We start from the raw sequence: 25,141 nt of genomic DNA, 5'->3' as shown, positions 1-25,141 counted from the left end.
GTTGACGTTGAAACATTGTTAAAAAGCTTTTACAGAGAATCTTCAAAAAGTGGAGAAAAATCTCATCAAAAGCGTTCAATGTGAAATAGTTTTAGATAATAAAGTATTACACATAAAATATGAACTGATGTAAACACGTGTAGTGAGCAGTAATCTGTATTCACAGAAGTGTAAAAATATAAAGTTATAAGATTTTATTTACAGGATAATTATAAAATAAAATTCATCATAAAAGATTCAACAAATGTGTTTACATTTAATTAAACATTTTAGTTTCATTCTATTAATTATTTGTTTTTATTTCAACTAGAATGTTTCAATGTACAGTAAAACGAAAGTAATGTATTTCTTTGTAATATAAATATTAAACCAGCTGTTAAAAAATAAAAAAGCGACGTCACGTGGTTTAATGATTCATTCTAAAGAGTCACGTGACCTTAATTCACCTCCGCAGCCTGTAAGGAGCGGACAACTACGTCATCACTGCGCGTGACGCCTTCGGTTTTGACGTCGTCCACACGGAAGTAAACAAAAGTTTAAAAAGTAGCTTCACGTCGCAGCTTCTCTGCTTTAAACATGTCGGTTTCTAACCCGAGACAGACGTTTTCTAACCCGGTAAGACTCCGTCGTGTTCGTCTCGTGTCAGTTTATTGTCATTCTCCCGTTTCATTGTCGACATTAACGTTCAATTAACTTCTTACCGAGTGTTTAGCTGGTTAGCAGGCGAGCTAGCACCCGAGCTAACCGCTCAGTTTAGTTTGTATCTCAAGTAATGAATATTTAATGTGTCGTATAACGTGTTTAAAATGTTATACTTAGTTTTGTAGTATTCCTGGTGAATTAAATACATGTACTACATTAAATATATTTATATCAGTAAAATGTTCCGCTGAGTTTGGTTTCTGACCGCTCGCTTCCGCCCAGCTACGTCACACTTCATTTAATGAGTTAATCAACAGTTTGTCTCATTATTAAAGAGCCTCTTCATAGTCTGTGTAGGACTTGGTTGAAGGAACGCTGCTGGTTAACGTTTAAAGACACGCGGTGAAATATTAGAACATTGATGAATATAACACTGTAGATAGTAGACACGGTACCTCGCATCAGTGCTCACCCTTTGGACGGTTCTACATGATATAACCTCAGATTCACCTTCATTTCATTAGGATTTTATTTAATGGACCAACACGAAATAGTCCATTTGGAAGTCGGGGGGGGAAGTTTACATGGATTTCAAAATCATTTACAAATATAAATCCTAAACGTGTTTATGTATTCTGTGGGCTGCGTCTCTACCAGCTCTGCACATCTAGAGGTGGAAGTGTTCGTCCTCTCTTCTTAATAAAACAGCTGAAGCTCAGTCAGACTGGATGGAGACCATCTGTTCACTGGGTCATTTTAAACATTCTAAACCGTTCCGCTGTAGCTGTGGCTGTATGTTTGTGGTCATTGTCCTGCTGGAAGATGAACCTCCGCTCCAGTCTCCAGTCTTTTAAGATAAGATAAGATGAGAGAATCCTTTATTAGTGCCGCTGTGGGGACATGCACAGCATCACAGCAGCAAAGTGGACCGAGCAACAAGATGCATGTTAAAAACAAGAGCAGCAGTAATATACATATTAAACTAAAACAATAATTCACAACAAATAAAATAAAAACAAAGAATATTATATATACAGAGTATTTTGTATTGCACAGATTATTAGTGTTTTTAGAGTACTTATGCAAGACACTGTATATATATATACATATATATGTGTATATATATATTCTATAGATACTATAGATGTATATTCTATAGACATGTGTTCAATGACAACAGCAGCTTTGACTCCAAGGTGAAACTTTATTTTATGTAAATGAAGACAACATTTTAAAAATAGAATCTTAATCTGTTCTCTGATTATAACACATTTCTACTGGTCTTCAGTCATGTACTTTAAAATCACAGTTACCTCATTAGAACATATTTAATTACAAGTCAAAGTTCTGTATTCAGACTTCTACACGTCGTCATGGAGATTATTAGTATTACTCTTTTAATGTTTTTATTTAAAATTGTAAAGAATAACTCAAAAAACGCTCTTAGACAGAAAACAGAATATCTTAAATCTGAATTTTAATTTATAAATGAATATTTCATATTATTACCCCACAAGGCGGTTCCCTTTGCTGGGACCATCCTGGGCGGTCTGCTGCCGGGGGAGATGGTTCTCATTCAGGGCTCCGTGCCATCTGATGCCGACAGGTGAGGACGGTTTGAACCCTCTGATCTACCTGTGTTCATGACGTCATCACTCTCTGATCTACCTGTGTTCATGACGTCATCACTCTCTGTGATCTACCTGTGTTCATGACGTCATCACTCTCTGATCTACCTGTGTTCATGACGTCATCACTCTCTGATCTACCTGTGTTCATGACGTCATCACTCTCTGATCTACCTGTGTTCATGACGTCATCACTCTCTGATCTACCTGTGTTCATGACGTCATCACTCTCTGATCTACCTGTGTTCATGACGTCATCACTCTCTGATCTACCTGTGTTCATGACGTCATCACTCTCTCTGTGATCTACCTGTGTTCATGACGTCATCACTCTCTCTCTGATCTACCTGTGTTCATGACGTCATCACTCTCTCTCTCTGTGATCTACCTGTGTTCATGACGTCATCACTCTCTGTGATCTACCTGTGTTCATGACGTCATCACTCTCTCTCTCTGATCTACCTGTGTTCATGACGTCATCACTCTCTCTCTCTGATCTACCTGTGTTCATGACGTCATCACTCTCTCTCTGATCTACCTGTGTTCATGACGTCATCACTCTCTCTGATCTACCTGTGTTCATGACGTCATCACTCTCTCTCTGATCTACCTGTGTTCATGACGTCATCACTCTCTCTGATCTACCTGTGTTCATGACGTCATCACTCTCTCTCTGATTTACCTGTGTTCATGACGTCATCACTCTCTCTGTGATCTACCTGTGTTCATGACATCATCACTCTCTCTCTGTGATCTACCTGTGTTCATGACGTCATCACTCTCTCTCTCTGATCTACCTGTGTTCATGACATCATCACTCTCTCTGTGATCTACCTGTGTTCATGACATCATCACTCTCTCTCTGTGATCTACCTGTGTTCATGACGTCATCACTCTCTCTCTCTGATCTACCTGTGTTCATGACATCATCACTCTCTCTGATCTACCTGTGTTCATGACGTCATCACTCTCTGATCTACCTGTGTTCATGACGTCATCACTCTCTCTGTGATCTACCTGTGTTCATGACATCATCACTCTCTCTGATCTACCTGTGTTCATGACGTCATCACTCTCTCTGTGATCTACCTGTGTTCATGACATCATCACTCTCTCTGTGATCTACCTGTGTTCCAGGTTCCAGGTGGACCTGACGTGCGGCAGCAGCGTGAAGCCGAGGGCCGACGTGGCGTTTCACTTCAACCCGAGGTTCAAGAAGTCTCCGTGTGTCGTCTGTAACTCTCTGCAGAAGGAACGCTGGAGCCGAGAGCAGATCCTGAACCAGAACCCGTTCACTGTCGGGGAGACCTTTGAGCTCATCGTCCTCGTCCAGGAAGACGTGTTTAAGGTCTGAGACGACGTGACTCACTTACATCTAGTCAGTGTTGGGCCGAGCATTTGATACCTGGACCTCATGATGAGCCACAGATACGGTTATTATTCGTTTCTAGGGCTGTAACGTTACGTATTCGTATTAAACCGTTCGTACGAGGCTTACGAACCGAACAATACGTTTGAATAATACTAGTGCATTTAGAAGATGCAGAAGCTTAAATTGTGGGAAATGTAATGTTTTCTGCGCTCACTAGGAGACAACGGGCTGTGAGCTCTGAACCCGGAACAAAAACAAACTAAACTAAACACAGCTGAGGCACCGTGTGTGTGTGTTCTGGGAGGCTACGCTAACTAGCTTAGCAGGAAAACAACAGCAGCAAACAAGCTACAAACTCCCCGCAGAGTTTAGCTGCTCCTACTGATTCAAACAGGGCTAAAGCAATCGCCACACAATCCCCATCCAAACAGAGTCAATGGTCCGCACAATAACGCCGCGCATGACGGGATGCTGCGTAATTAACGGACAATGCATACAGTCCAAATCTATATAATGAACACAATGACAACAACAAACTCACAAGAACCAGTCACATATATTCATATGACAACAGAGCAACAAATCAATCCAGCAGACCTGCAGAGCAACACGCATTCTGCTGCACACTCGAGGACATTCAGATACTAGATGTAAAAACACAAACGCAGACTTACCACATGCTGTTCACTGAAAGACAAACTCCATCCTCCTTTCTCTGTTGACAAAGAGTTTAATCTCACGGTTAAATCCCAACTCACAAATCAGTTTCTCCTCCTTCAGACATTGAGTGTTAAAAAAACAAAGCTCGGTAAAAAATAATAATCTACACCAAGCTAAACGCTAAAAATTCATTATTTTTTCCATATCTTTCAATTTGAACTCTTACTCCTCCGACTAAGCCTCTGATGGCTTCTTTATGTTTCATTTCACGATAGTCACGTGCTCGCCCACTGACCAATCACAGCGCACGCTGCACCTTAAAACTGAGCTGTGTGTTAATGCTGACGTAGCTGTAGGCCAGCTAGCAGCTCTGACACGTCAAAGAATACGCCCAACATGTCAAACTAAAGATCTGATTGGTTGAACACTATGACGATCAACAACATCGTCCCCATTCACTTAACCTGCACATGGATTCACTGGTGAGTCTGCAGGCCTGGGGCCTCTCTTCTACCTAGAGACACAGAGGTGAACTCTGATTGGATCAAAGCTCTACTTAAAACAAGCTGCACTGAAGCAGAGCAGCTGAGGAGCACAGTAGCTGTGCAATGAGAACATAAGATAATGGGAACAATATTTTTTTAAATTATGATACATGTAGTGTATTTAAGAAACATTATTAAATTATAAAATAGCTCTAACTTTGTGATTCTGTTTAGGCCAGCAGAGAAGGCTTTGCAGGCCCTGACGGCACAACACTGTAGTAAAAAGTACTATGAGGTGTAGTACAGTATAAAGTACTATATGTACCTCTGAGGTGTAGTACAGCATAAAGTACTATATGTACCTCTGAGGTGTAGTACAGCATAAAGTACTATGTACCTCTGAGGTGTAGTACCATTACCAAAGTACCATTCTTAATGGAGGAGTTTGTACTTGTAGTACTTTTGACTGTTTCTGCTGCTGTTACTGCAGTAATGTTTGGAGTACTCTGTGCTGCAGGTGGCGGTGAACGGAGCTCACCTGTTGGAGTTCAGACACAGAGTGGATCTGGAGCGAGTCGACACCTTGTGCGTCTCTGGGAAGGTTCAAGTGGAAGCTGTTGGAATCCTGCCGAGCCAAGTGAGTGATGAAGAGGAACCGCTGAGCTTCTTCTTCATGTGATCAGACGCGTGATGAAGAGGAATGACGTGTGTTGTTGTTGTTGTTGTTGTTTTAGAGCGAAGTTTCTTCTGTGGCCCAACTGACCAATCAGGAAGAAGCAGAGAAGAGCCAGAAGCTCCGTCAGACGGTTTGTTCTTCGTTAACTTTGGAGCTGAAATGTTTCATCATTGATCAAATGTATAACCGACCATGTTTACTATGATGATCACAGATCTTTGACCCTGACAGCATCTCATTTTAAAAGGCCAGGTTGTCTGCAGGTGTTGTGTGTACGTAGAAAGTACACATTATATTAATATGTTTCCTACAGAGAGGAGCCTGTAAACAGACAGAGACTCTGTGGTGCTCCAGGGAGCTTATCTGAGTTATCTTTTAATAAAATGTAGATAATTGTTTTGTTTTCTGTGTTACAGACAATAATCTCTTCTCCGGGTGACTTGGTGAGTTTTGTTGCGTGATGGTTTATTATGGAAGCTTTATTATGAACTTGAAAATGTTTAAACATATAAATATTAAGATTACGTTTCAGAAATTAAAATGTCAGGTGCTGTTTTCAGACTGGCGTAGTTCCTGTTGAGCGTTGTAGTTCCCGTTGAGCGTTGTAGTTCCCGATGAGCGTTGTAGTTCCCGATGAGCGGTGTAGTTCCCGATGAGTGGTGTAGTTCCCGATGAGCGTTGTAGTTCCCGATGAGCGTTGTAGTTCCTGATGAGCGTTGTAGTTCCTGATGAGCGGTGTAGTTCCTGATGAGCGTTGTAGTTCCTGATGAGCGGTGTAGTTCCTGATGAGCGGTGTAGTTCCTGATGAGCGTTGTAGTTCCTGATGAGCGTTGTAGTTCCTGATGAGCGTTGTAGTTCCTGATGAGCGTTGTAGTTCCTGATGAGCGGTGTAGTTCCTGATGAGCGGTGTAGTTCCTGATGAGCGTTGTAGTTCCTGATGAGCGTTGTAGTTCCTGATGAGCGTTGTAGTTCCTGATGAGCGGTGTAGTTCCTGATGAGCGTTGTAGTTCCTGATGAGCGTTGTAGTTCCTGATGGTCTTGTGTTTTCAGAGTGTTCCCTTCAGAGGAGAGCTGGGTACCGGACTGAGCGCTGGACGCAGCATCACCGTCAGAGGACAAACCAATCAGAACGCAGAGAGGTGAACACACCGTTAACTTCCTCAATGCTATTTAGCAAGAGACACAAATAAGAGCTTTTACAAAACAAGTGAATACGTGTTCATTCAAATGTTCGTTGGACGTCAGAAGGTTTCTGAACGTTGAACGTTTGTGTTTTCTCTGCTGGAACCTGAACACGCGTCCGTCCATCTTCTGTGTTTTAGTTTCTGTGTGAACCTGCGAGTGTCCGGCAGCAGCGACATCGCTCTTCATCTGAACCCTCGTCTGAACAAAGAGGTCTTCGTCAGGAACTCCTTCCTGTCTGAGTGCTGGGGCCCCGAGGAGAAGAGGCTGGGCTCCTCCTTCCCCTTCAGCGGGGGCCGATACTTTGAGGTACAACACCACCAACAAGGTGCTGTCTTTAAACAGATTCAACATGTCCTTCATCTTCCTGATGATGATGACGATGTCATGGGGAGACAGAAGACTGTTCGTTTTGTTGTCATAGAAACATTTAGTTTAAACACTGTAAACATTGTGTATGTACATGATTCAGATCAACTTCTATGCTGATGATGCACATCTATACATCAGCGTTGACTTCAACAGCTATATATATATATATGTGTATATATATATATATATATATACACATATATATAGCTGTGTATATATAATTAAAATGATAAACTATAGAACAGTAGGTGAAGGTTTCTCATGGTCAGGTGATGAGTGCATTAGATCTGTTTCCTGTGCACCGTGTGTAACGTCAGAATAAACATTAATAAGATGTTTCTCTGCAGATGATCATCCGTTGTGAGTCTCAGCAGTTCAGAGTCGCCGTCAACGGGCTCCACCTGGTGGACTACAAGCACCGGGTCCAGGACCTGAGCCGGGTCTCCCAGCTGGAGGTCCTGGGAGGCGTCACGCTGCTGGACGTCAAGATCCTCTAACGGACTCTGGAGCCGCGCTCACTGACTGCAGGTTGTGACATGTATATAATGATGATGTCATCTATAACCTGCAGCGTCGGACGCCAACATTCAAACTGACGGCTGTAAAGATATGAAGTAAAACAAACATCTAACTCACGCTGACCTGATCAAACTAACACCAAGCTTCTGTAGAGCAGCTTCAAACATTAAAGGATCTTATTATGAAGGAAAGGGTTTCACACACACACGTCAGGTGTGGACGAGTAATTCATGATTTAACTTCTCTGAACTGACTTGTTGTGACGTAACTCTTAATAAATGTCTTACGACACATTATTTTATGGTACATTATTAAAGTGTAGGACACCATGTCTGTTATGGATTAATGTAAACACTAATCTGACCTTCATGGTTTAAATACCAAACATTGGTCGAGATAATGATTGTATTCATTCAGAAGCTCAAATGGAAAAATAAACATTTAAAACGTATTAAAGTGAGTAGAGTTCATGTGTTAAACTTTAACTTAAATTAAGATTCTGTTTTAATGAAGTTTTATTTAATCTAAAAACTTGTGACAAAAAAAAGCAAAGCTGCAACCAGATTTATATAACTTTTATTACAAAACGTTTTATCTAAACGTAATAAATACATTAATCACAAGATGCAGGTAAAGTTATTTACAAAAACAAGATGGCCGCCGTGTCGAATGGTCTCTGGAGGTTTGATTTCATTACGACGACGCCGCTTCATAAAAATATGTATCCGAGTTAAGAGCCGATCCCAGCATGCACCGGGAGAGAGAGCGGTATCCCAGCATGCACCGGGAGAGAGGTAGAGTCCATCAGAGGGTTCTAGTGTTCCTCAGAAGTCGGCGTCCATCCTGAAGGTGTTGTCTGAGCCTCCAGACATCACGCCCATCCTCTGGTACTCGCCCACTCGCTTCTCAAAGAAGTTGGTCTTTCCCTCCAGAGAGATGTTCTCCATGAAGTCAAAGGGGTTCTCCACCCGGTAGATCTGCAGAGAACCAACACAGAACCCAGTTTAACTCACGTGACAGAGGAGCGTTTAGACGCGTTAGTTCCGTGAAGTCTAGAGTCGCTCTACAGGCGTCGGGTCCGTTCAGACCAGCGTCTGTGTCGTGCTGCTGTCGCTCTGTCGGTGAACCACTCGTCCTCCAATCAGAGCGCAGCAGCACTCAGCCCCCATCACCGGCTGAGGTCCGTACCCCTGCGCTTCTCATCACCACAGACCCGACCCCGTGGGTTGGCGGGTTCGCTCTTACCTTCGTGAAGCCGAGCTCCAGCATCAGCCTGTCGGCCACGAACTCGATGTACTGCTTCATCAGCTCCCCGTTCATCCCGATCAGCTTCACCGGCAGAGCCTCCGTCAGGAACTCCTGAGAGAGAGACCAGAACACGTCAAACCAACCGGGGAGACCGGGTCGACCGGAGCTCAGAGACCACCACGTGTCCACAGACCTGCTCGATCTCCACCGCGTTCTGGATGATCTTGGAGACTTTTTCTGCCGACGGTTTGTTCACCAGATGTTTGAACATCAGACACGCAAAGTCACAGTGGAGCCCCTGAAACCAGCAAAGGACCAGTCAGGACACAGAGACCAGGACCACACACACACACACACACACACACACACACACACACACACACACACACAACAGGCGTCGGGTCCGTTCAGACCAGCGTCTGTGTCGTGCTGCTGTCGATCTGTCGGTGAACCACTCGTCCTCCAATCAGAGCGCGTGCAGCAGCACTCAGCCCCCATCATTGGCTGAGGTCCGTACCCCTGCGCTTCTCATCACCACAGACCCGACCCCTAATCAATAATCCACACAGACCAGCACCACACACAGACCAGCACCACTGACCTCGTCTCTGCTGATGAGCTCGTTGGAGAAGGTCAGGCCGGGCATCAGGCCTCTCTTCTTCAGCCAGAAGATGGCGGCGAAGGAACCAGAGAAGAAGATTCCCTCCACGGCAGAGAAGGCCACCACGCGTTCTCCTGGAGGAACCACAGAGTGAGGATCAGCACCAGATACCGGATCAGCACCAGATACCGGGTCCACACCGGACCAGAGAGCGGGTCTTACCGTAGTTGGCGTCCTTGTTGCCGATCCAGTTGATCGCCCAGTCGGCCTTCTTCTTCACACACGGCAGAGTCTCGATGGCGTTGAACAGGTATTCTCTGAGGGTCATTGAACGCACCGTCAGACACAGACCAGTAGAGTCTAGCTAGAGACCAGTAGAGTCTAGCACCAGGTCTCTGGTGGGCTCACCTCTCGGTGGGCTCCTTGATGTAGGTGTTGATGAGGAGGCTGTACATCTCGGAGTGGATGTTCTCCATGGCGATCTGGAACCCGTAGAAGCAGCGAGCCTCCGTCACCTGGACCTCCTGACTGAAGCGCTCCACCTGGTGGTCACACGGAGAACGCCGCGAGGAGACGCTTTAACAACGTCAACGCTCAGACTTCACGTCAACAGCAGCTCTGATCTGAGAGCAGCTCACCAGGTTCTCGTTGACGATGCCGTCGCTGGCGGCGAAGAAGGCCAACACGTGAGAGATGAAGAACCTCTCCTCGTCCTTCAGAGACTCCCAGTGCTGCAGGTCTTTGGACAGATCCACCTGGACACAGACAGGAAGTGAGCACGACATCATCGCACACCCGGAGGCCACGCCCACACCCTCGTCTCCACGGTTACCTCCTCCGCAGTCCAGAAGGAGGCCTCGGCCTTCTTGTACATCTGCCAGATGTCGTGGTACCGGATGGGGAAGATGACGAAGCGACGAGGGTTGTTCTTCAGAAGAGGCTCCTCCTCTTCCTCAGCGCTGCTCTTCAGAAGAGGCTCCTCTTCCTCAGCACTGCTCTTCTTCACAGCTTCAGACTGAGAGACAGAGCGCGTGCACACACACACAGGTTAATTAATATATATATATATATATATATATACATACAGTCACTAAACCAATGATTGATCAACTTATCATGAAAACAAGCTGCACATCAATCAATACGTATAATAAATACATTAATGTGGATCCAGATGATGTCAAAGATATAAAACATCTCAACACATTTACTGATAAATAATGTTGACCTCTAGATCAATGGTCATCTAGAATCTAATCTATTAAGATCAACAGCAGATACAATACAAACATACATTACTTATAACCGTGTGTGTATATATATATATATATATATAAGGAACAGCTGATCAATCATCAACAACAGCTGATCGAACACGTTTTTTTTGGCGCCAGAAACGAGACTTTAGGCGCCACGTGATCAAAATAACAAAAACACAGTAGTAAGAGTTTAACATAATGTGTCCGTTAAATGAGAAGAAGAAGAAAGTCTCAGTACATCCGGGTCTCACTCACCGCGTCGCTGAAGATTTTTCGCGCGGTTTTTGAAGCCAAGACGCGGCTCGCGCTCAGACTCGGTGGCTGGAAGACGAAGAAGAAGAAATCCTCCGTGAACAAACATGTACTTTATACACACAACGAATACTTGTACAGGGTGAACTACACATTAAAACACAAGCGAGGACAACATGGCCGCGGTTAAGACTTCTACGTTCCGTAGTTTTCTCTCACCGTGTTCTCTTTGTCCAGAGACATGTTGTCCATCTGACCGCTGAGGGACTTCTCGTTCTTCACACGAAGAGGACTGCGAGCAGAAGACATCTTGAATAAAAGATAAGTTAAGTAGTTAAAACTTAATAAAACCAGGAGGAGGAGAAACTAAGAGCAGCCGACACGGAGACGAAGAGCAGAGAGACTGAAGCGGCTCCTCTCGTTCGCTCCGCCTGCTTTAAACGAATATTGGCGCTAGAACGCAGCCGGCCAATAGGAACGCAGCACGTGGCCGGCTCTTTAAAGTACCGCTGCGGACGGAGCCAATCAGGTGGCGAAGCCGTGCTCACGTGACGCCTGACCAGCTGCGGGAAACTAAAAAAAAAATCGTCTTTGTTTGTGCGGAGGTTACGAAACAATTTAAATGATGTGTCTGACATTTATTTTATTTGTTATAATGTGTTATAATACATGTGTGACATCATTTATAGAGTTCATTTCTGGTTCATTTTATTGTTGTATTGTTTACTGTAATAAAAGCCATGTCTAAATTAAGCGCCAATATGTTCACGTCACTTCGACAAAAGAAACACGGATTTAACGGTAGAATAATTGTGTATTTGTATCTTTTATTAAGTGAACCTGTTGCACATTGAAACAGTTCAGGTTTCAGGCTCTAAAACAACAGTTTTAACTTCTTTTTTATATCTAAATTCAGACGTTTTTAAGAGGATTTCCTCCCTTTAAGAGAATCTGCTCTAACGCAACAACTACTTCCTGGTTGCCGCCGAAGCGAGAGCGCTGATTGGCTGCTGTTTAGGAAGACTTTCTTCTTCTTCGTTGGGGTTTTACGGCAGCCTGCAGACGTTATGTTGTATTGCCCCCACCTACTGGATCTGGACCATTACTGCACCATTTTAATACTAGATCCTTTTTATTTAACAGACATATTATTTATCTTTCCTTTATTCCACACTTCAAAATATTCCTTACTCATATTTATATTAAGACATATTAAGATTAAATTATTAAAATAGACAAGTAGCAAAACCACAGTATAAAAAAATGTAAGTCAGAGATTTATTCATTTTGTTCTTTTGAGGAAAAAGCACAAAAATATCACAATGATGTAATTTGCAGACCGATAGTCATTGTCATTAATTAATAATTGAGTTGACCCAGAAAAGCGTATTTTAGTTAAATGAAGGATGTGTTTGACGTATTAAAGTTAATTTATTCTTTAACGCTTTAAAATACAATCAAACAGACTCTTCTTCTTCTTTTCTTTATATTTAAAGTATGTTTTATTGAAAAACACAGTTGTTAATGAAACAGCTGGAGGAATTCTTGGCACAAAAAACACAATTATTATTAAAGTCAATCGTTCAATCAGAAGCTTTCGTGTCTGTTACTAAGATACGTCGTCACTTGATTGAAGAGAAAACACGACGAGAGATTCATCCGTCAGCTGTCAACATCTGGAAACCACAGTTCACCGTCGTTTCACCACTACAGCTCCCAGAAGGCAGTATGGAAGACCACTTCTGGCAATGTGATGAAAAAATGATCCTTTAAGTCACGATGATGAGAAACGTTTTCACAGGAATGACTTACGTCTCTGGAAATATTGAATTTCTACCACAAAATAATGAGAGACTTATTTATTGTAAGATACTGAGTCATTATCAGATACTGAGTCATTATCAGATACTGAGTCATTATAAGATACTGAGTCATTATAAGATACTGAGTCATTATCAGATACTGAGTCATTATAAGATAGTGAGTCATTATTCTCAGATACTGAGTCATTATTCTAAGATACTGAGTCATTATCAGATACTGAGTCATTATTTATCAGATACTGAGTCATTATATTAAGATACTGAGTCATTCTAAGATACTGAGTCATTCTATTAAGATACTGAGTCATTCTAAGATACTGAGTCATTATATTAAGATACTGAGTCATTATATTAAGATACTGAGTCATTCTAAGATACTGAGTCATTATCAGATACTAAGTCATTATCAGATACTGAGTCATTATTTTAAGATACAGAGTCATTATAAGATACTGAGTCATTATCAGATACTGAGCCATTATCAGATACTGAGTCATTATTTTAAGATACTGAGTCATTATATTGACTAACAGGATCTTTTTTTAATCATATTTTTGGTTTACTGGCTGAAAGGAGCTTCCATAAGGCGGTGCTCAGGTGAGCGTTCATCACCTGTCTAGAGCTCATATTAGTGCAGTGAGTCCAAAAACAGGTTTAGTGATTATTGTCATTTTTCTGAGCTTCATGTTTCACTGTCGGGTGATCCGGTCTCTGTCTCGTCAGATTTATACATTAAATAAATTAAATAAAAAATAAGGCATTTATTGTTTTTAAGTCAGCTGCCACGGGGGCTTCTGAAGGTTCTTTAAAACCCCATCAGGATCCGTTAATACTCAATAGAACCTCAATAGAACCGGTTCACAGCTTAAAGTTCACCACAGTTGAACTTGAGGCGGAACACTTTGAGTGGATTAACTTTACTAAGTGTGGTGATTCTTTACAGATGTGACCTCCAGCTGAACATCTGGCAGTGATGTTGCTTCGTCCGACACAAAATCATGAACTCATGAACAATGAAAACCTGAAGATTCTCATCGGGTCGGTTCTCTTTGTTCCACATAAACACTGATCAACTTAAATAAGAAGAAGTTTGGCAGTGGAGCAGCTTATCCTGGGCGACATGTTGTGATGTAAAGAAAGACAATGAAGAAAGACAATGAAGAAAGACGACAAAGAAAGACAATAAAGAAAGACAATAAAGAAAGACAACAAAGAAAGACGACAAAGAAAGACAATAAAGAAAGACAACAAAGAAAGACAATAAAGAAAGACAACAAAGGAAGACGACAAAGAAAGACAATGAAGAAAGACGACAAAGAAAGACAAAGAAAGACGACAAAGAAAGACAACAAAGAAAGACAACAAAGAAAGACGATAAAGAAAGAAGATAAAGAAAGACGACAAATTAAGACAATAAAGAAAGACAACAAAGGAAGACGACAAAGAAAGAAGATAAAGAAAGAAGATAAAGAAAGACGACAAAGAAAGACGACAAAGAAAGACAATAAAGAAAGACAATAAAGAAAGACGACAAAGAAAGACGACAAAGAAAGACAACAAAGAAAGACAATAAAGAAAGACGACAAAGAAAGACAAAAGCAGAGAAAGTTGGTTAATATTAATGAAAGTGAAGCTGGACTCCAGAGGGTTTAAAACGACGTAATGTTTGTGATGAAGTGAAATCGCCTGTTGGTCAAAATGTGATTCTGCTTCTCTTCTAAGAGAGTTTGCACTCTGTGCGGACTCAAGTTTCCATCAAAGTTTTAGCAGAAAATAATCCCACGCTTCGTGTTCGTCTTCGTATGTTCACAAAGTGTGTTTCTGCTTCAACACCTCAGACAGGAAACGCTTCACAGGTCGGAGGAGGAAGTCTGAGGTGAATTAACGTAGAGAGACGACGGGTTCAGACGGAGCTGAGTTTGACGAGTCCTCTGACCGAGTCCTCGTGCAGAGCGTCCTGACTGGCCGGGTCGTACAGGGCGGCGGGGGCGGGGACAGGTAGGTGTGGGTGCAGGTGCAGGTGGGCGGGGCACGGCAGGGTGGAGCAGGGCGTCTCCTCCGGGCTGACGAACTGGTGGTGGTGGTGGTGGTGGTGATGGCGGTGGTGGCGGAGGTGGCGGTGGCAGTGGGAGTCGGTGTCCCTCAGGGTCAGGACGTCCCCCCCGCAGGACGGCAGCGAGGGCTGGGAGGGGGCCAGGTAGGCGCAGGGGCCCCCCAGATTGGTGGTCTTCGCCGGCAGAGGGGCCAGGACCACGGGGTCGCTGTGGAGCAGAGGGGTGGCGGCGGCCTGGAGGACAAACTTGGTGCTCTGGAGGCACTGATCCCGATCACACTGAGGAGACATTCAGAGAAAAGGACTCATCACGAGGAGACAGGAGACACACAGAGAACTCAGCTGAGACCTTCACCTTTCAGGTGCTGCTGGTTAGAACATTCTGACATAAACGATGACAGATAAATACTACAGAGAGGGAAACGCATTCACAACCTCTGACACGTTTAACAACTCTAAAAACTAAGACTTTTTAACAGTATGTTACTGTTTAAAATGACGGTAGTTTCATTAAAAAGACAATATAATGTATTAGATTATATTTAACAAAAATATGTAAATGTATCACAAAGAACATTTTATTATAGCTGAGGGGATAATGAAATAAACGTTAAGAACTATTTATTTTAACGGTTATTGATATTTATTTATTGACGTGATGTGTTTTTATTCTCCGGTTTCTTAGATTTGACTGTAGCTTCTCGTGAGTCCGTCTGATTTATAGATAATATATAAAACATATAATATAATGACGGGTCAGTGATGTCGTCCTCCACCTACCATGCGACTGTGGTGCTGTGTGGTCCCGTTGGACTGGTTGGACTGGTTGGACTGGTTGCACTGGTTGGACTGGTTGCACTGGTTGTACTGGTTGGACTGGTTGAACTGGTTGCACTGGTTGGACTGGTTGGACTGGTTGTACTGGTTGGACTGGTTGCACTGGTTGGACTGGTTGCACTGGTTGGACTGGTTGGACTGGTTGGACTGGTTGCACTGGTTGCACTGGTTGGACTGGTTGGACTGGTTGCACTGGTTGCACTGGTTGGACTGGTTGGACTGGTTGCACTGGTTGGACTGGTTGGACTGGTTGCACTGGTTGCACTGGTTGGACTGGTTGCACTGGTTGCACTGGTTGGACTGGTTGCACTGGTTGGACTGGTTGCACTGGTTGTACTTGTTGGACTGGTTGGACTGGTTGCACTGGTTGCACTGGTTGCACTGGTTGGACTGGGAGACGGTCTGTGGCGTGTCAGACGGGATCAGACCTCTCCTGTCAATCAAACTGGGACACAGACAGTCTCAGTTATTCACTTTCATTCAAATTCAAACTTTATTGACACCATGTTCTGATAAAATACAATAGACGAGGAAAGTCCATGATAAACAGAGAATACATTAAAGTAGGAAAACATTAAATAATAACAGAATGAGTTCTACTGAATACGTCCTCAGTAATGATGAAGACCGCTGACAGCAGAAGATACGGAGGATAAACTGACTTTCATCAGCAGAGAAGAAGAAAGAGTGAACAGCTGAGGGGAGAGAATGATCTCTGAGGAGGCCAAGAGGAGGAGGAAGAGGAGTTTAATTACTGCGAAGAAGGTCTCAACTGAAAACTGTCCTCATTAAACACCGAAACACACTAAGAGGAGGAGGAAGAGGAGGAGGAGGAAGATAAGATGCAAGTACAGTGGTGGAAAGCAACAAACTACATCCAGAGGGTAGTCCTGAGTTTAGTCCTGATTAAAGTCCTGAGTTCAGTCCTGAGTTTAGTCCTGGTATTAATCTTGAGTTTAGTACTGATTGTAGTCCTGAGGACAGTCCAGAGTTTATTACAGAGTTTAGTCCAGTGTTTAGGCATTTAGGCAGATTTTTGTCTTGAGTTTAGTCCAGAGTTCAGTCCAGAGTTTAGTGCTGAGTTTAGTGCTGAGTTCAGTCCAGAGTTCAGTCCTGAGTTTAGTGCTGAGTTTAGTGCAGAGTTTAGTCCTGAGTTTAGTGCTGAGTTTAGTCCAAAGTTTAGTCCAGAGTTTAGTCCTGAGTTTAGTGCTGAGTTTAGTCCAAAGTTTAGTCCAGAGTTTAGTGCTGAGTTTAGTGCAGAGTTTAGTCCAGAGTTCAGTCCAGAGTTTAGTCCTGAGTTTAGTGCTGAGTTTAGTGCAGAGTTTAGTGCTGTGCTGTGTTACTGACCTGGGCGGCAGAGGTCCACACAGAGCAGCACAGCAGTTGGTCAGGATGTTTCCGTAGCTGTAGGGGTTGTAGTTATCCTTCCCTCGCTTGGTGGACCAGGACCCTTTAATCTGGATCAGGACCAGGAGAAGACCAGGACCGAAACAGAGAATGTTGGTTCAGTTCATCAGAGCCATTAAATATCAAGACCACATCAAAACACGGTTACACAATATTATTTTTCTCGTAAATGATAGTCGCCGGTCCTCCAGCCGCCATCTCAGGGACACCCTGCTGGTCCTCGGACCGCTGTTTTGTAAACTCACGTCCTCGTTGGTGGTCTGGTTGGAGCTGATGAGGTAAGTGTGGAACCCCGACAGACCCACGATCGACCAGATGGAGAAGAAACACACCACCACCTCCAGCACGGTGCAGAACAGGGTCAAGGACCAACTTGTGACTATTTGGAGTTTAAAAATCCTCAAAACCAAAAAAACTAAATGCTCAAATTTAAAATTATTTTACTCGGCAGACAGGAAACTGTTAATAGTTAATAGTTTATATCGTTTTAATTGTTTATTGCCTTTCCTTATTTCAAAGAGGAAAGAGAAAACTTAACCGTAATCAACTTCCACTGGTTCTCTTTGGTTTCTGGGATTAGCTACCGTTAGCTACCGATAGCTTCCGTTAGCTACCGTTAGCTACCGATAGCTACCGATAGCTTCCGTTAGCTACCGTTAGCTACCGTTAGCTACCGATAGCTTCCGATAGCTACCGATAGCTTCCGATAGCTACCGGCTCAAACAGGAGCGCTAACCGCTTCCTGTTTGTGTTGACAGAACTGCACAGTGAACAAAGCGTTACATTGTCTAAAACAGACAAAACAGTAGAAACAGTAGAAACAGAGGAAACAGTAGAAATAGTAGAAACAGTAGAAACAGAAGAAACAGAAGAAACAGTAGAAATAGTAAAAATAGTAGAAATAGAAGAAACAGACAAAACAGTAGAAACAGTAGAAACAGAGGAAACAGTAGAAATAGTAAAAATAGTAGAAATAGAAGAAACAGAAGAAACAGAAGAAACAGTAGAAACAGAAGAAACAGTAGAAACAGTAGAAACAGTAGAAACAGAAGAAACAGTAGAAACAGAAGAAGATGGCGGAGTCGATTGTAAATGCGCGTGACAGAAGTTTGACCTTGGCAATGCATTGTGGGTCGTATTGAGGCTGTTGACTGCGTCAGTCATGGATTTATCTGAAACACTCGAACACATGTCAGACAGGAGTATTTAGACGCTCCAGGTGGAAGGATATCTGGCCGGACTGTCTCTGAGCGCGCTCAGGAAACCCGTCCGGTTGGATCCTGCAGAGACAGAAAGCGTTGCTCAGGTTATTAACAGACACGTCGGTGATCCGTCCTCTTCTGACGGAAACGACTCCGGTGAAGTGACCCAACCTCTCCGTTACATTTTACCCTTTACAAAAACTTTATTTTGGGACAGCAGTTTATGTTACAAACATACAAGTTTTGTGTCTCTTTGTGGTCATTTTGTGTGTCTTTGTCGTCTTTTCAGCTTTTAAACTAATATATGAAGCAGCCCTCTCACTTTAAAAACAGATATCTATGTTTTATAATGTTTTCATATCTTATATTTATGTTTCTTGACAGTTTCTTATCTTATGTTTTCTCTTACTATTTATTGTTAAGCCCCAAAAAGCACTGGTGTAATGTAACTCAGTAGATTTACTGTAGTACTGTACTTAAGTACACATTTGAGGTACTTGTAGCCCATTTACTTTATATACTGCTGGTAGTTTAATGTATATTAATACATCATCATTTATTCATCTGAATCTGTAAAGTAGCTGAAGCTGTCAGATAAATGCAGTAAAACATACAATAGTACCCTTTGAGATGTAGTGGAGTAGAAGTATAAATGAAATACTTCAGTAAAGTACAAGTACCTCTAAATTGTACTTGAGAGTAAACAGCAGTGATGAGCACAGCGTGACTGATCTGTAAGCGTACATCTCGTAGATTCAAGTCAAGATCTTTTTATAGCTCTGCTGCTAACAGGAGAGAAGGAGGAACACACGGGTTCATGTCACACAGTCGGCCGGTTGTTGGTCTGAAGCCTCCAGCTTCCTGTTTGTTAGGAAAACAACATCAGCAGCTTCCACGCACAGAAATAGAGCGATGACGCACAACGGGGGGAGAACCAGGAGACTTTAGATCAGAGACACAAAATCAATCATCAGCCTTCAACTTCCTTCCAGGAAGACGTGGAGGGAGAGATTTATCCTTCCCGTTGTGGGGTCTGTGGGGTTTATGGGGTTTATGGGGTCTGTGGTGTTTATGGGGTTTATGGGGACTGTGGTGTTTATGGGGTTTGTGGGGTCTGTTGTGTTTGTGGGGGTCTGTGGGGTTATGGGGTTTATGGGGTCTGTGGTGTTCATGGGGTTTATGGGGTCTGTTGTGTTCGTGGGGTCTGTGGGGTTTATGTGGTTGGTGGTGTTTGTGGGAGTCTGTGGGGTTATGGGGTTTATGGGGTCTGTGGTGTTTATGGGGTTTATGGGGTCTGTGGTGTTTATGGGGTTTATGGGGTCTGTGGTGTTTATGGGGTTTGTGGGGTCTGTGGAGTTTATGGGGTTTATGGGGACTGTGGGGTTTATGGGGTCTGTGGAGTTTATGGGGTTTATGGGGACTGTGGGGTTTATGGGGTCTGTGGTGTTTATGGGGTTTATGGGGACTGTGGTGTTTATGGGGTTTATGGGGACTGTGGTGTTTATGGGGTCTGTGGGGTTTATGTGGTTGGTGGTGTGTGTGTGAGTGTGTGTGTGAGTGTGTGTGTGTGTGTGTGTGTAGTGTGTGAGAGTGTGTGTGTCTGTGTGTGAGTGCGTGTGTGCGTGTGAGTGTGTGTGTGTGTGTGTGAGTGTGTGTGTGTGTGTGTGTGTGTGTGTGTGTGGAGGCGGTGTTACTCACTGATGATGACGTGTGTGATGACGAAGGCAAAGATGAAGATGGTGAGGAAGGAGAGCGAGAGGATGAACAGGTAGAAGAAGCGGTAGTTCCTCCGGCCGACGCAGTTCCCGACCCACGGACAGTGATGGTCGAAACGCTCTGACAGGAAACAATGTTACAGCTTTATACTCAATAAAACTAAAACAATGTTACAGCTTTATACTCAATAAAACTAAAACAATGTTACAGCTTTATACTCAATAAAACTAAAACAATGTTACAGCTTTATACTCAATAAAACTAAAACAATGTTACAGCTTTATACTCAATAAAACTAAAACTAAAACAATGTTTAAACTGCTTTCATGACGTTTACTGCAGTAAAAGTACTAATACCACACTGAGATAAGACTCTTTAAGCAAAGTCCTGCATTTAAAGCTTAGAATAAACATATAAATTAAAGAACATGGAACACAGAAGTACTTCATGTAAATGTACTAGTACCTGGAGTACTGGAGTACTTCAACACGGTATAAATATCTACACTGACCGACACAGTTGTCACACAGGCTGCAGTGAGACGCTCGCGGCGGCCTGAAGATCTTGCAGGTGAAGCAGTATTTCAGTTTGACCGTCTGTCCGTTGATCAGGACTTCTCTGGTGCGAGGAGGCGGTCTGGAGCAGCCGGCCGAGTCTGAGGACACAAACAAACAAACACTAATAAACAAAGACAACATCGGTGGACCCGTCCTGTTGAAAAGATTCTAGTGAAATGAATCGATCTCCCCCTTAAAGTTTACCTTTTAAAAAAAACTTTATTTTGGGACAGCAGTTTATGATACAAAACATACAAGTTTTGTGTCTCTTTACAGTCATGTTATGTGTCTTTGTAGTTGTTTTGTGTTTCTGTAGTTCTACGTCTCTTTGTAGTTGTTCTACGTCTCTTTGTAGTTCTACGTCTTTGTAGTTGTTCTACGTCTCTTTGTAGTTGTTTTACATCTCTTGTAGACGTTTTACGTCTCTTTGAAGTCGTTTTGCGTCTCTTTGAAGTCCTCTTATGTCACTTTGTGGTCATTTTGTGTCTCTACCAAGTTGTTACTTTGAATGACATTTGTAGGTGAAGGCCAGGGGGCCCCCTGACACTTTGGCCCCCGGGGGCCTGTGTCTGGTAATGCCTTTGGGAACACTTTCTTGTCCGTCTTTAGACAGGAAGTGAGGCTGTTGTTTGAAGCTGTGCGTCACAGAATAAATTCCTGACCAAATAAAACAAACTAGTGAAAGAATCTATTTCCGTCCGTCCTCTCACACACTGAGCTGAGCTTCTTCTTCTTCTTCTTCTCTCCATATTTGGTCGTTCCTCCAAAGCTCCGGCTCTGCTGTGATTGACAGCTCAGAAGATTCTGGACCCAGTGTGAAAAAAATCAATAAATAAAAAAAATAATAACAATAAGAGGTTTCCAAAAATAGATCCGAGAGCTGCGACAGCGACGTTCAGTTTCTGTGGAAACAACTGATTCATCCACATGAAGGTCTGAAGACACAGAAAGACTTCCTGTCGTGACTCAGTCTTCAGTGAGCACATCATTCTGCAGCTGGTTCACAGCTTCTGTCGGACTCAGAGATTCAAAACCTCTGAGAGGAAGTTATTAAATGTTCAACACACCAAATCCAGTTAAATGTCAAACTCTGAGTGCTTGAAAAATATCCAGACTTTATGCAAAAATCAAAACCAGACTAAACTTCAAGCTGCTGGACTGTGTTGGCCGTTCGGTCGGTGGTGTAAACCTACATCACTAAAGGCAGAAACACTTTTTAGTAAATGTAGAGATGACAGAGCGCCGTTTCTTCCTCCAATACAACATCTTTGTTTGAGCCTGAACAGGATCGATGAGGTCAAAACCCAGCAGCCCAAAGGGGTCCCGGGGGCCTCAGTCACCCACTTAGACCGTCATCACCCAATTCAATGTTGTGATGAAGATGAAGATGAACCTTCCTCACCGATTTGTCTCTCCAGGTCGGCGGCCTCGGCCGGCGTGGCTCGGGGGAGGACGCCGGGGTCGGTGAAACTCGCCCGGAGCAGCATCCCCATCACGAAGACGAAGAGGACGCCGGCCACCGCCGGGATGGCCGGCGTCAGGTTGGACGCCAGGAAGGGACAGCTGAGGACAAGAGGACAACGAGGACAAGAGGACAAGAGGACAACGAGGACAAGAGGACAACGAGGACAAGAGGACAACGAGGACAAGAGGACAAGAGGACAAGAGGACAACGAGGACAACGAGGACAACGAGGACACGAGGACAAGAGGACAACAAGGACAAGAGGACACGAGGACAACGAGGACAACGAGGACACGAGGACAACGAGGACAACGAGGACACCGAGGACAAGAGGACATGAGGACACGAGGACAAGAGGACAACGAGGACACGAGATTTAGGTCTCTGGTGTTGACAACGGAAAGACGACACAGGGTTTCACCTTCAGGTCACGTTATTAAAGGTCAAAGATCAAATGAACTTTTCAGTGATTGATTTTAAACAGTTGAACTTGTTTTATCTGTTTTGATTCTTTATTCTTTTGGGCCAAAGACGATAACTTTAGAGTTTAATTGGTTACTTTGGTTGAACGTGTTTCAGTATCTCAGAGGTAAACTCGGAGGTCGTCTGCATATTGTTGACGGTTGATCTCATTGTTGTTCAGTTTCTGGTTAGAGAATGTATTTTAATTTTGAATGTGACTTAAATAATGCTTCTATAGAAGGTCACATTGCTTTTAATGCATTTCACTATTAATGTGAATATCGTACAGCGGATTACGAAATCAAATGTGTTTTCCATTTCGATTTTAATATTGTCACAAAAAATGTGAGACGGAAATTTGGATAATTCACCATTTTCATTTTCATTTTCACTCAAATAACAAACAGAAAATGAAACATGTTGTGTCACATTGTCATTTGAATAAAGTCCCCTCTGGGCTTCCATACCTCCGGTTTATTAAAGGAACTACAGCCACGTGGTGAGTCAGCAGACGTTTGATGTCACATCTGATTATTGGGTTCTTATGATTGATGTTCTTCATACTGTGAATGTCTGCACGTTATTCCGTCTGTATTTTAGACTTTTTATTCTCTTTCACACACACACACACACACACAGAGAGAGACACACACACACACACACACACACACAGAGAGACACACACACACACTGTTTGTTGAGACTACATCCATGGAGACGAATCAGAGAACTGAAACAGTGAAGATAAATCAGACGGAGGTTTGGTTGAAAAATATCTAGAGTCACATTCCTGAAGGACACAGATACTCTACTGTTATATTTATATATTTATTTATTCATTTATTTATTTATCTCTGGGAATGTAGAGGGTTTAATGACCTGAGGAGGAGTTTAGAGGAAATAAATAAAAACAATTCTTCTTCTCAAATGTTTCATTTTAAAGGATTTAAAGAAAAAAGAACAATTTTATCATCCAGTTAAAGGTTTCCACATGTTTTCAATATATAATATATAAATATGTTAATCAAATATACATAATACACATATTTTATATTTTATGTGTGTGTGTCTATGTGTTTGTGTATGTGTGTGTATGTTTGTGTGTGTGTGTGTGTGTGTGTGTGTGTGTGTGTGTGAGTCCACTCACTCGAAGGTGAAGAACAGGCCGCTGGTGAGCAGGATCAGGACCAGGGTCAGGTAGAAGACCCCGGTCTGCCTCGCCATCATGATCCTCCCGTCGCAGTAGAACCGGTTCCTTCCCGGGAACAGCTGCCACTTCCTGCGGGGGGTCCGGCTCCTCTGGCCGGGGAAGGTGGGCTCCAGTGCCTCGGTGGTGGCGGTGGGGGGGGCCGGGCACGAGCCGCTGCTGCTGCTGCGGGTGCAGATCTGGTTGTACTGGTTCTGGTTGTGGTGGTGCTGGTCCAGAGCCGCATGGTGGATCTGAGACATGTGTCCTCACAGGTGAGCGGACAGGTGAGTGAAGATGTTTAGCTGTGCGCGTGCTGCTGCTGCGGTGCGTTCAGGCTCTCCGGAGGTTCAGGTGAATCCTCGAGTCTGGAGACTAAATCAAATAAAATCACATGTTTTTATTTTATTTTGTCATATTTCGTAAACAAACACGCGCGCGAGGTCCCAAAAATAAATCCACCGACCCAGCATCACAACACCCCCGTGAAGCGTCCCCCTCACATTATGCAGCGGGATAACGGATCCGGTTCAGGTTCAGGAGACCGGCTGCAGGACGGGACCGGGAGGGATCCGGGTCCGGATCGGGAGACGGACGGCGGCTTTGCTCTGGCGCTTCAGGGGGGTCAGTGAGGAAGAGGAGGAGGAAGAGGAGAACGTGAAGAGCATCCTGAACCTCCGCAGACCTGCTGGACTCAGCCTGCACAGATCCTCTACGAGCCAGAGGAGCCACTCTGTCCCGAAAAAAGAAACACCTGATAAATGAACCAATTCAATCAATTTACATCAACATCACCTTCAGTTAATAATCTGCTTCAAAACTTCACTTGGATTGGTTTGTAGTTCTGTATTTTAGTTCCCTAAAATCAAAGAATAATTAAAAACAGACTGTTACACATGTGTATCTAAACTCTCTTCTATTAATATTACATTTTATTATATTTGTTTAAAAATAATTGTATTTCTAATTAACATCTTTTATGTCAAAATGAGATGAACTAAATTATTGTTTCATACATCAGATATGATTTAGAAATATGTAAATAAAAATAAATAAATAACAGTTACCTCTATTCTTTATTGGAAAATAAAACAAAGACCAAATGTTACATAAATATTATATATGTGTGAACAATGAAATATAAAAGAAAGAACAAATACACAGAAGTCTACATATACACACAAATATACTATAATAACCCAACTTGTAGGAAATACGAAGTAAAATACAAATAAAGTACAAACATAAATACACACATTTATAAATAGACCTTTGGCTTTGTTCAGTAATAACACTGATTTTACATTTATTATATTTATTACATTTATTACATTTATTATATTTATTACATTTATTATATTTATTACATTTATTATATTTATTACATTTATTACATTTATTATATTTATTACATTTATTACATTTATTATATTTATTATATTACTATTATAAGTACTTCACTTCATTTTTAGGTATTTTTACTTTACTTGAATATTTAAGTTTGATATTATTTATACAGCTAGAATTATTACATTTA

General features: G+C 42.7%; 3 protein-coding genes across 4 annotated transcripts; 1 reads left to right on the top strand and 2 right to left on the bottom strand.

Moving 5' to 3' along the window:
* Positions 1-506: 506 nt before the first annotated feature.
* Positions 507-7,967, top strand: LOC306711357 (galectin-8-like). 2 transcript variants are annotated; one of them, XM_079180247.1, is made up of 9 exons: positions 507-615; positions 2,160-2,248; positions 3,408-3,618; positions 5,305-5,424; positions 5,522-5,593; positions 5,880-5,906; positions 6,514-6,602; positions 6,786-6,954; positions 7,365-7,963. In XM_079180247.1, the coding sequence occupies exons 1-9, from the start codon at positions 577-579 to the stop codon at positions 7,512-7,514; spliced, it is 966 nt and encodes a 321-aa protein (XP_079036373.1). In that variant the 5' UTR covers positions 507-576; the 3' UTR covers positions 7,515-7,963. The 2 variants fall into 2 exon arrangements, with proteins under 2 accessions (XP_079036373.1, XP_079036374.1); XM_079180248.1 differs by lacking the exon at positions 5,880-5,906 and having other exon boundaries at positions 7,365-7,967.
* Positions 7,968-8,161: 194 nt separating this feature from the next.
* Positions 8,162-11,592, bottom strand: LOC306711356 (ribonucleoside-diphosphate reductase subunit M2-like). Its single transcript, XM_079180246.1, has 10 exons — positions 11,116-11,592; positions 10,900-10,965; positions 10,218-10,400; positions 10,024-10,140; positions 9,794-9,927; positions 9,608-9,702; positions 9,386-9,519; positions 8,978-9,082; positions 8,782-8,895; positions 8,162-8,513 (listed from the first exon to the last, which is right to left on the bottom strand). The coding sequence occupies exons 1-10, from the start codon at positions 11,203-11,205 to the stop codon at positions 8,361-8,363; spliced, it is 1,191 nt and encodes a 396-aa protein (XP_079036372.1). The 5' UTR covers positions 11,206-11,592; the 3' UTR covers positions 8,162-8,360.
* A 3,030-nt stretch (positions 11,593-14,622) lies between these two features.
* On the bottom strand, positions 14,623-23,867 carry LOC306711745 (palmitoyltransferase ZDHHC14-like; the record flags this gene model as incomplete). The annotated part of the gene is made up of 9 exons (XM_079180762.1): positions 14,623-15,051; positions 15,553-16,054; positions 16,957-17,066; positions 17,262-17,395; positions 18,258-18,296; positions 19,917-20,054; positions 20,447-20,590; positions 21,895-22,055; positions 23,566-23,867. 9 exons carry the CDS (start codon positions 23,865-23,867, stop codon positions 14,623-14,625), a joined length of 1,959 nt encoding a protein of 652 aa, XP_079036888.1.
* Positions 23,868-25,141: the final 1,274 nt, after the last annotated feature.

Source organism: Pholis gunnellus, assembly GCF_910591455.1.
Source record: "Pholis gunnellus genome assembly, chromosome: 19".
NCBI lineage: Eukaryota > Metazoa > Chordata > Actinopteri > Perciformes > Pholidae > Pholis > Pholis gunnellus.
Note: the sequence above shows the minus strand (reverse complement) of the source record. Positions and strands in the feature narration are given on the sequence as shown.